A 12005-nucleotide genomic window follows, 5' to 3' on the forward strand; every position below is an offset into this window, starting at 1 on the left:
TGAGAGTTTTTTCTTTCAGTAAATGGAAGTATGAGGAGGATATTTAATTATTTATTGTTTTTTTTTTTTGGAATTGATTTCAGGATGGGCAGTCGATATCGCCGAGGAGTAAAATGGCTAAAGATAAAGATCGCCGGAAAAGTATCATCCAAGCTGTATCCGATTTCTTCACCAAGAAGTCACCTACCAAAGCAGCTCCTATAAAAGAGACACCGTCCGCTTCTAGTCTGAACAAACTCAAGTTCAAAATCGCCTTGATGAGCAAGGAAAGATCTAAGGTATTGATTTTTTTCCATTTTTATTTGAATTAATTAATAACTTTTATGGTTTTTTAATGGAAGGTGTCGAGTATACCGTGTGTTCTATTGATTTGAATGATATCAATGTTGAAATGATTCAATTTTGAAGGAAAAACCAAGAGAAAATGGTGAGCTTGTGTCTGTACGTGTGGGAGCTTGAGTTCATAATTTTTGATCTACGGTTCTAGATTCACAAAAAAAAATCCCCCAACTAAATTTTCAACTACAGAGCTTCATTTATCATTTTTTGATTTTTTTTCTAAATTTCTGAAGTATGAAATTTTTTTTGTAAGGACCCAAAGTTTTTTTTTCAATTTTGAATGAATAAAAACACAGAGGTAGGTACTAGGTACCTACTGGAAAAGTTTCCCATTTGGCTCTAAAATCTTGCACTTTTTATTGAAAATTAGTGAAAGGATGAAATTCTGAGAAGCACTGTTTTCAAGATCCTGAAAAGCTTTCAAAAAAATCCTATAAAATAACTCCTGCTTTTGAATTTGAAAGTTTTGCTCGAAAATTACTTACCCGGATTCATAAAGAATCATTAGCAAACGATTCATTTCAAATTATTAGTCGTTCGCGAATGATGATTCATCATGAACGTTCAGTACTAAATTTAAAACGATCTGTCGTTTCTCGTTTGCGAACGAAACAGTCCAAAACCAAAACGAGCGGTTGATTCTATCTTGGATTCATATCGTTATCGTTCGCGAATGATTCAGTTTGAATTTCTCAAGTCTGGATAGTTGAAGTTGTAAAATCATTTTTAAAAGTTATGAATGAATTTTAAAAGATTAACCAATCGGTGAGAGTTTGCGAATGAATTGAAATTTTCAAAATCGATTCATCGGTCGCGAATGATTTGATTTGCTGTGCTGTCTTGACTCTAAATTCCGATGCTTTTTTTTATCGAATTCATATGATTTGTAGATTTTACTCTTCGTGAATGATGATTCATTGACAAATAATCATTTTCTAGACTGGGAGTTATGCAATCGTTCGCGAACGATTCAATTATGAATGATTCATCGCGAATGTTTTACTTTACGTAAAATTCAAAATGTAAAAGTGATGTATCGTTTACTAAAGAAATAGTCCAAATCGAGTCGTTCGAGCTTGATCGTTCAAGAATCGTTCGCAAATGATTCATTTCCAGTCTCTGAGCTCCTATTTTGGAAAACTTCTTTTTTCAGGAATTAATTTAAAAGTCGTGTGCCAATTTGACGAATGACAATGGTTTGCAAATGAATTAAAAATGTCCAAATCAATAGGTACTTTTCATGTTAAAATGATTCAGAGTTCGCGAACGATTTGCTTCGTAATCTAATAAATTCATGATGAGTCCCTGAAATGAATAATATTTCACTATTCAGGATTATATGAACAAAATTTAAAATACGAGTTGATTGGTGATTTCATCTTTCACGAATGAACTGATTCGTTGCTTGGAATCAAAATTAATCGTTCGTGAACGATCCATTTGCAATTTTAGAGTCGATAATTCATCATTTCGTTCCAATTTTTCTTGATGAATTTTGGTAATCGATTTGTAAAATTACTCCCTCCTCCTTCTCTCCCCCGCCCCCTAAATTTCCGTCCTGATCCTCCGGGATGAAAGAGGGGGGAGGGGGTTGCTCGTAATTTTCGCCAAATTTTCAAACCCCATTTCTCAAGATTGATTTTACTGGTAGTTTGAAAGAAAAAATTGAAGCTTCGGAACCAGTACTTGAAATTTGAAAAACTCAAATTTGAACTTGCATGATCTTGACACCCGTTGGGGGGCACAAGGCCCTCAATTTAGAACGAAATTTTGGAGAAAAAAAATCAAAATCAAGTGACATATCGATTGTTACTGATTTGAAGGCGCTGAGTTCAAATATAGACTTATTTTTTCGATCTGATCCCTCTGAGCCCCCCTCCCCGTCCCCAAACATGAACAAACCGTCAAAAAATTGAAAAATCGAGTGACATGTCGTTTGTTGGGGTTTCGAGGGTGCTGAGTTCAAATATTAAATTACTTTTTTGTATTCGACCCTCCTTGATCTTGACTGCTCTTAGGGGGCATAAGGCCCTCAATTTAGAACAATTTTTAGAAAAAAATTCAAAAATGAAGTGACATATCGATTGTTACTAATTTGAAGGCGCGGAATTCAAATATAGACTTATTTTTTCGATCTGATCCCTCTGAGTCCCCCTCCCCGCCCCTAAACATGAACAAACCGTCAAAAAATTGAAAAATTGAGTGACATGTCGTTTGTTGGGGTTTCGAGTGTGCTGAGTTCAAATATTAAATTAATTTTTTGTATTCGACCCTCCTTGATCTTGACTTCTTGACTACCCTCAGGGGGCACAAGGCCCTCAATTCAGAACGAAATTTTGGAAAAAAAAATCAAAATCAAGTGACATATCGATTGTTACTGATTTGAAGACGCTGAGTTCAAATATAGACTTATTTTTTCGATCTGATCCCTCTGAGCCCCCTCTCGCCCCTAAACATGAACAAACCGTCGAAAAATTGAAAAATCGAGCGACATGTCGTTTATTGGGGTTTCAAGGGCGCTGAGTTCAAATATTAAATTACTTTTTTGTATTCGACCCTCCTTAATGTCCTTCTTTGCCCAATAATTTTTATTTCTTTCAAAAATTATGAAAATGTGGTGTAATATGTCGAATTCTATTGAATAGAGATCACTGAGTTCGAATATCGACCCACTTTTTAAATTCGGAGACTCAATACATCTCCGCCCTCCCCGCCTCACCCTAATCATTCACTTTTTTCGAAATAAGACATAATTTTCAATCAATCCCCCCCCCCCCATTTAAATGTGAATTTCAGCATTGATATTATTGATATTAAATTAGAACACACGGTATCGATTTGTGCAAATTGAAAGGAGATTTCCGTTCGAATGAAAATATTACCTACTCGTCCATGTTTCGTACGAGGTTAATTTTTTTTCTTTACTAATTTTGTTTTCAGTCGGCCGATGACATTTTTACCTTAATTTTGGAACACAACGTAAGACTTACGTTTTGAATTTAGCTTGTTTGCTGTATTAGCGTCTGCTTTTTCAAAAAAACCTTCTCCTTTTTTTTTTTTAAAAAAAGAAACCTTTCAATTTTACTCTAGTAGAATTAGCAGAAAAAAGGGGGTCATTTGAAACGTTCAGTTAGAAAGCTGCATTTTGATACACTGGTCCAATTTTATGCTCTGATCAAGGATCTGAAGTGTCTGATCCATTTAGGGGAAAACTCACTCCGGACGGGACCAAACACCTCAGATCCTTGATCAGGGCAGTAAAAGCCTGACCAGTGTATCAAAAATTTCAGCTTTGTAGCTCAATTTTCTAAATGTATCGTTAATTCTTCTAGATTATTTGAGCCAGTTTTGTGTAAAATTTTATACCTTGTGACGTTATAGTGATTTTTTTTCGAGTTTTTCAATTGATGAAATGCAATTTCAACAAATTACAGTGTTGCCAAATTGATTAATATTGCTATATACTTTTTGCTTTTCAAGAATTTGGTTAAGGTGTGTTATGCTATTTATATGTTCTGTTTTTTTTTATTTTTTATTATTTAATTGCAAATCTATCTTTTGATCCATGAATTGATTTTCGAATAATTTCAGTTATACCAACTTTGGCAACTTGAATTTGATAGTTTTTTAAAAATTTGAACTTACCTATCAAAGATTTTTCATTTTCCAACCTGGTAGTTAAAGTTAGAACCCTTTTTTTTTTGGTTGAAATTTTGCTTCATTTTTTAATTAACGTTGTCTGTAGTTGTTTTGAAATCCTTTCGAGTTGTGTTGTGTTTTAATATTATCTACAATATTTATTCAATTATCTGGTAAATAATCTGTACGCAGCTATTGTCAGCAGCATCAATACCAATATTTTAGTCGTCGGCACCCTTATTATCTCGTCTCTTCAGCTTTGTGTAAATTATCTCACCTATTTTCTCATACGAGTAATTAATCTCACCTTTATACTTTTGTATTTGACAGGAGAAAAATTTAGCCAGCGATGATACGCCGACAACGCTGCAGACTAAATACATCAGCGATTGCGATCTAATCAAGAGATCAGCGGAAATGGATCAAACACCTCCTAGACCACCTTCTCCAGTTTGCTATACTCCGGCTCGAGAGAAATCAGGTTTGTTCTGGGGGAGTCATTCGAACATAACCAATAAAAACTTGGGTAAATTGGTGGAGGACTAATTCGTACTAACCAAAGAGGTCGTTTTTTTAGATGAAAATATTTCGGTGACTAGTATAGAAAGTAAAGATGACAATGCCGCTATTAACGCTTCCAAATTGAGATCTAGTCATCGTAAGACGAGGCGTGAGAATCAAAAAAGGTATAACGATGCAAGAGTCAGAATTTTATTAGCGAATATTAATTTATAATCTAACAGATGAGTAATTTTGGTGTTTTTTTTGGGGGCATAGATTACGGATGGCTCAAGAGATCCAACGTCAATTGGAAGAAATCGAGGTTAAACAGAAAGAATTAGAGTACAAAGGTGTCAACGTAGAGAAAGCTTTAAGAAATAAGAATCGTTCGTATTAATTTTTCCAATACTTAATTTTCATTTTTTGGTGACTTTTTTTATTCTAATTGGTTTGTTTTATTTTACAGAAAGTTCAGAAAGCGAATACGAATTAATGCAAGAGTTACTGGATATGATCCGAGAACGCAACGAGTTACGTAAATTTGAACAAAAATTATTATTAAAAGCTAAAGAAATTGAAACGGAAGATCCGTATTCAAGACTGAATAATTGATCGAAGCGAAGATTTTTATATTTTATTTTATTTAGATGACTTTTTTTTTTGTTGTTGTAAAATATTAGGTATCTATTCCAGTCGTAATTTTTTTTATTATTTGAAAACGAACAATCTTTTTTTTTGAATTGAAAAATTTATACTTACGTATCGAGTCGACTAGGTTTTTTTTCCATCAGGGATTTTAATTACTTCAAAACTCTAGTCAATCTGTATTGAGTTCAAGGGGAAAATATCACCTTAATAGTCGACCCAATACACCCATGGCCTTTTACTTCTTCCTCCTTCTGTCCTATACATTGAGCCTAATTGTGAATAATTTTTAATCCTGAAACAATTACATATACTTTAAATGTTTATGTATCATGATTGTGTATTTCTAAGCTTATTGAATTTTTAACTCTTTTTTTTTCTTTCGTTCGTGTATATGGTGTGATATATGTGATAACAAGTTTTTATTTTTCATTGACTATGACTGTTTTCGATGTAGATGTTTGTACGCTTTGTTATTTTGTGGTTTATTCGATTTTTTTTTTCATAAATTAAGCTATACCGAATACCTATACTTATACCTATTTTTGTTTCCTCGATTCTTTTTCTCATGTAGTTGGCTTTTACTTTAGGGAAATTGTTGTACCTACGTACGTATTTTATAATATTATTGTAGGTACTTGTACGAGGAGTGATTTTTTTAAAAGAGGTTCCTTGTACGTGGTGATTTTTTTTCTCTTTATTGTTCGTTTGTGTGAGTGCCAATTTATAAGCGTGTATATAGATGAATTAACCTGACGGGTCATGCATACTTTTTATTTCTACTCTGATGGTTACGTTATTATTACTTTCTTTTGGAAAGAACTGGTTAGTATTGCACGATGTGTACTATGTAGATTTTATTATACTGTTTTAAAATATTTTTGGAACGTGATAATTTCAAAGACAAATTTTAATACTATGTTATGAATGATGATGTATCGATGTTTAATTATATATTTTTAATTCGATTTTTATTATTTTTTTGGTAGATAAATGGAGTATTGAGGGAATGAAATAGTGGAAATGGATGAATTTTATTTGTGAAAATTGCTCGTGTTTGGTTATGGATGAGAATATGTACGTTTATTAAATGTTTATTTAGAGCAGTGGAACGCTCTCAAAGGGGAAAATTTCGGAAAAGGAGCCTTAATCAAGGCTTGAAATGACGATTGCTTCTAGAAATATTGGTTTAATTAATGGCGAAAATAACCATTCTATTGAATTTCCCTTAGATTGATAATCCATCTAGCATAAAGTCACCACTTCTACGTTTCCAAACTGTACTAGATAAGTACCATGAATTTCTTATCAATATTTTTTTTGGACATAGTACCGTTTGTAAACATAATGCTTCAATTGTAATGGCAGTTAATGCATACATGAAGAGTTGGATAAACGCACCTCGGCAATGAAAACAGCTTTTAAAATCAGCAGTTATTTTAGAAAATTTTTGGCAATGGCAAAAACATTACACTTTTTGGCAATAATAAAAAAGCGAGACTTTTATTAGGTAAATTTTGAAGAAAAAAAAAGTGAAAATCTTTATCAATTTACCTTTAGGGCGAGAATTTTGATAAAAAGGCAAGCATTAATGTACTAAGTAAGTATATTTTTTACAAGTTTTGTCAAAAAAAGAGATTTTAGTATTAGTTTCATTTCAAATGTAAGGAGAAAGCGAAACTTGAAATTTTTGTCAACTTTTTGAAAAATGAAACCATGACTTTTCAGGCAATTGTTGGTAAGAAAGATGATACTTTTTCTCAATTTTTGTATGGAAAAGTAGGACATTATTTTGATTTCTGATGAAGCGATGACAGAGTGATGTTTTTTAGAATATTTTGGAGAAGAATTGATGCTTTTGGGTAATTTTTGATAAAAAGGAAGAATTATTGGAATTTTTTGCTTTGAAACAATTCTTTTTCTGTCAATCCTTGAAACATCCATAACCTTTCACAATTTTTGGCAGAAAGCAAGAATAATAATGTTAGCAAAAAACAGAACTTTTGGGAATTACAAGATTCTTAAATGATTTTCTAAATGAACATTCATATCTAGAAAGGGAGCGCAGTATGCGCGAAAAACGGGTTAAGTAAAAGACCCCTATTCCGCCCAGTGCCTAATCCCGACCACCCTCTATATCGCGTCTATTATTAGCGCTACCTATTGGAAAGTGATATAAACATGTTCCTCTATCACAGACACAGACGAATAATTTGAGACATTCCCGGCCATTGTAAAGCCAAAACTCGCAAAATGAATTGAAGTTGAAAAAATTCCATAGTCAACAAAAAGTTGACAGAGGGCAGATTGGCCCCACTGCCGAAGGTAGTGCTGACGTAACATATCCCTTATATGTAGTAAATATAGGTAACGTGTACAAATATCTTACAAGAAGTAGGCTAAGTACACTACGTACTCGCACATACAAGGCGGCACCCTTCTCGAAGAGAAAGGGTTCGCGAGCCGTTGACAGTTATGACTTGAGATAGTGATTCTTGGTGACATTTATAGCTCGAGATAGGATTTTTGGGCATAAATTAACAAAATCACATAAATTCCTCAAACTTAGGTGTACTTAGCAATTACCAGTGATGGAAAACTGAAACTGAAACTGAAACTGAAACTGGTTGAAAACTTGAACTGAAATGGAGAAACTGAAACTAAAACTGAAACTAGAACTGAAATAAGAAAAACTTAAACTGAAAACTGAAAATTTGAACTGAAAAAAATAAAACTGAAACTGAAAACTAAAAACTTGAACTGAAAAAAATAAAACTGAAACTGAAAACTAAAAACTTTAACTGAAACTGAAATGTAAAAGTTTTGCCATTCTGTCGACAAAATCATGAATCTATTTTCAACATTTTCATTTTTTTCAAAAGCTTTTGCCCTCGCTTCGCTCGGGCCAATTTAAATTGAACCCCTTCTTTCCGCTAAGAGTCAGAAGTCAGAGTTTGAAAAAACCATTGATGAAATTTAGAAAAAGTTGAATTCAGAAAAACCGAATGGCGAATTCTCCCAATAAAATTGATTTTGTTCTAATTTTTGAACAACAAATTATCCAATCTTTTGCCCTCGTCGAGTTGCCAGCCTGGGTCAAATGTCAATTGTCATTGTCAATTTGATTCTCTTCTCAGGGTTACAATTTCAAAAAACCTATTGAATTTAAAAAATGTTGAGATCAGAAAAACCTAATTTTTTCATTAAAATTGATATTGTTCTACTTTTTAAATCACAAATTTTCCAAAACTGAAAACTTTTGGCCTTGCTTTGCTGGGGCCATTCTAGATGCTACTTGTAAGTACCTATACAAAAAATGTAAATTTTTCACTTTTTCTGAACAGAACTGATGAACTGAACTACTGGATTTTCAAAGTTTTTTGATACTACAGTGCTCACTGCTCAGCACGTTAATTATAAAATTTTGATTATTGTGGCAAAATAACAATTTATTGTCGGCAAAAGGACGATGCAATCCTCCTTCCAAGTAGCATACCATTGACATTGTCTTCTTTTCAGCCCCCAGACCATGATTTTATTTATTCATACTTAATTTTTGAGTTTGAAATGTTTGAATTTGAAATATGAAGTTTCTGTTGCCAAGTAGCAAATTAGATTATAGTCGGGGAGCCCACTTAAGGATAAATTGCACCCCCCCCCGGTCGATCCTCCGGGCAACTTTTTTCTTAAAGGGGGAGTCCTAAGGAACATTTCTAGCCCTTGTACTCGAAAAAAAAAGTGGCCCTACTTACAAAATGGTGGCCATTTTGATTGACAGGTCAGTCGAAATCGCAGATTTTGCGTTCCAACATAGGGCTTGCACAAAATTTTTCAAACTGTACAAAGGTAAATCGAAAGATCAAGCAAAAATTTATTACCTGTCAACATTTCAAGTGTTAAAGTACGTTTTTCGATTTTTGGCGAATTTTTGAAAATCAAATTTAGGCCAAAAATGAGAGGAAAAATCAAAATGTCGCCAAATAGACCAAGAAAGCTGAAATTTGGGATACACCCTATTTTCGACATGCCAAATCGATTGGAAACTGTTTCAAACCGTTTCGAGCAGTTCTGGAGCCTCCAGCAGATTTTTGAAACTCGAAATTCCCACAAAATTTCATCAAATGGAGTTGGATAGCCGAAATTTACTCTGCAAACTAATTTCAATACGCTACGAAGTCAACTGCAGGGGGATTTTAAGTCGTTTTGGAGCCTCCGGCGACTTTTTGAAAATTACTGGAGCCTCCATCAGATTTTTGAAACTTTATAAATTTCCTAAAAATTTCATCAAACGGAGATGGAAAGTCAAAATTCATTCTGCAAACTAATTTCAATACGCTACGAAGTCGTCTGCTGGTGGATTTCAAGACGTTTTGAGCCTCCAGCGACTTTTTGAGAGGTCATGTGGTGTTTTTTGGAAAATTGAAATTTCCACAAAGTAGCTGGAAGCTTCAAAATCATTTAAAACCATTTGAAACCACCATGTAGTCGACTTCATATCGTATTGAAATTAGATTGCGAAGTAAATTTCAGCTTGCCAACTCCATTCGGTAAAATGTTTTGGGAATTTCAAGTTTCAAAAATCTACTGCCTCTACTGGAGGCTCCAGTAATTTTCAAAAAGTCGTTGGGCTCCAAAATGATTTGGACCCACTTGAAGTCGTCTTCAGAGGATGTTAAAATTGGAGTGTAGAGTAAATTTAAGCTTTCCATCGCCATTTGATGAAATTTTGTAAAAATTGAAATTTTCAAAAATCTGATGGAGGCTCCAGGAATAATCAAAAAGCCGCCAGAGGCTCCAAAACGACTTGAAATTCACCTGCAGTACTTCGTAGCGCATTGAAATTAGTTTACAGAATAAATTTCAGCTTTCCAACTCCATGTTGGTGAAATCTTGTGGGAATTTCGAGTTTCAAAAATCTGCTGGAGGCTCCAGAACTGCTCGAACCGGTTTGAAACAGTTTCCAATCGATTTGTCATGTCGAAAATAGGGTGTGTCCCAAATTTCAGCTTTCTTGGTCTATTTGGTAAAATTTTGATTTTTCCCCTCATTTTTGGCCCAAATTTGATTTTCAAAAATTCACCAAAAATCGAAAAACGTACTTTAGCACTTGAAATTTTGACAGGTGATAAATTTTTGCTTGATCTTTCGATATACCTTTGTACGGTTTAAAAATTTTTGTGCAAGTCCTATGTTGGAACACGAAATCTGCGATTTCGGCTCACCTGTCAATAAAAAAGGATGCGATTTTGTAAGTAGGGCCAAGTTTTTTTTTGAGTGCAAGGGCTAGAAATGTTCCTTAGGACTTCCCCTTTAAGAAAAAAGTTGTCCCGGAGGATCGACGAGGGGGTGCAATTTATCCTTAAGTGGGCTCCCCGACTATTAAATTAATATATGAGTATGAAAAAATTCATGAAAGAAAAGAAATTTTTTTTTCATTTCGTTTTGAACCTTAATAAATGATGAAAACTGAAACTGAAATGAAAAACTGAAACTAAAAACTTGAACTGAAAAAATCAAAACTGAAAACTGAAACTAAAAACTTGAACTGAAAAAATCAAAACTGAAAACTGAAACTAAAAACTTGAACTGAAAAAAGTAAAACTGAAACTAAAAACTGAAAACTTGAACTGAAAAAAATAAAACTGAAACTAAAAACTAAAAACTTGAACTGAAATGAAAAAGTTTTGCCATCACTGGCAATTACGCTATTGGTACCCCACTAATAGGGGTGGAGACTTGACCATCTCAAGTCTCTTTATGATACTGATCTTCGCGCCAAAATCTTAAGTAGTAGTTGGCAGTTCTTACTCAACAGTGCAGAACGTTTTTGTCTCTTGTCTCAGTGATTCGCGGTCGTCCGTTCCGGGTTCTTTAGCAGGACGTTGATAAAATTTATGCCATGGGAGTGCCTCATAGGAGGAGACCATGGCAAAGTTCTTTTGTTTTCTCCATCTGGGCATCTCCCTTGATGGTAAATAACCTGCGCAAATCGGTGAGATTAATTGTGCATATCGCACCTCGGCACCTCGGGAGTAATAAGGTCACATCTCAAAAAAAAAATGATTTTGATGTTTTTGCATTTTTGGGGCTTGTATGACCCCCCTCAACCAAAAATTACACTATGAGTTGGGTACATTATCTAGATCTTGTAAAAAACCCAAATGGCCTAACTCAAAATCTCAACAACATTGCAAGTTGTTTGGAGTTATAAGGGTACATCTCAAAAAACTCCATCTTTTTTGAGAAAGTTTCGTACATACAAAGTGTTAACAAATAGTTTTGATTGTTTTGAATGTTTGTCAGTTAGAAATAATCACAAGGAGTGCATTTTTTATTGGTTTGTACCAAATGGAAAAAATTTTTAAATTGATCACTTTTCAGAAAAATGAATTTGCACATATCATGAAATTTTAGTTTTTTGAGAAAAACTCAAAAACTAAGCACTCTAGAAAAAAACTAACGACATTATGTCGATTGGAAATTTAATTCTCTACAACTTTGTTATCATGAAATTTTCTTTGGACGCTTCCTTTCGCCTCCACATCAACTTTAATGAAAGGTTCTAACTCAAAATGTTTTCCAAACATTGAAATATTTCCTCTTTAAGATTTTATTTTTCAAAGTGTTCTTATGCTAAATGAAGGTAGGATACCAGATCTTTAAAATGAGGTGCTATTCATTCCTCACAATTAATTATAAGTTGATAAAAATAATGAATCAAGTTTTTAAAAAAAAGAAAATCACTCTCCTGTAAAATTTCACTATTTTGAGATGTGACCTTATTACTCCGGAGGTGCGATATGTACGATTAATAATTAGTGTACCTTTTTGATATCTTGGGATGTATCCGGACATCACCAAGATAGGCAAAGAATTAAAGC

General features: G+C 33.6%; 1 protein-coding gene across 7 annotated transcripts in view; it reads left to right on the top strand.

The window, feature by feature from the left end:
* Positions 1-6092, top strand: part of Mical (Molecule interacting with CasL) — a 146300-nt gene extending 140208 nt beyond the window's left edge. For 5 of the 7 annotated variants that reach the window (XM_065366133.1, XM_065366138.1, XM_065366135.1 and 2 more), the window contains 6 exons: positions 84-278; positions 3280-3318; positions 4309-4459; positions 4556-4664; positions 4756-4865; positions 4946-6092. In XM_065366133.1, the coding sequence (XP_065222205.1) occupies positions 84-278; positions 3280-3318; positions 4309-4459; positions 4556-4664; positions 4756-4865; positions 4946-5091 (750 nt within the window). In that variant the 3' untranslated portion in view covers positions 5092-6092. Of the gene's footprint in view, positions 1-83; positions 279-3279; positions 3319-4308; positions 4460-4555; positions 4665-4755; positions 4866-4945 lie in introns of those variants that run through there. The other 2 variants (XM_065366137.1, XM_065366140.1) reach the window with 2 other exon arrangements.
* Positions 6093-12005: the final 5913 nt, after the last annotated feature.

Source organism: Planococcus citri, chromosome 5, assembly GCF_950023065.1.
Source record: "Planococcus citri chromosome 5, ihPlaCitr1.1, whole genome shotgun sequence".
Lineage (NCBI taxonomy): Eukaryota > Metazoa > Arthropoda > Insecta > Hemiptera > Pseudococcidae > Planococcus > Planococcus citri.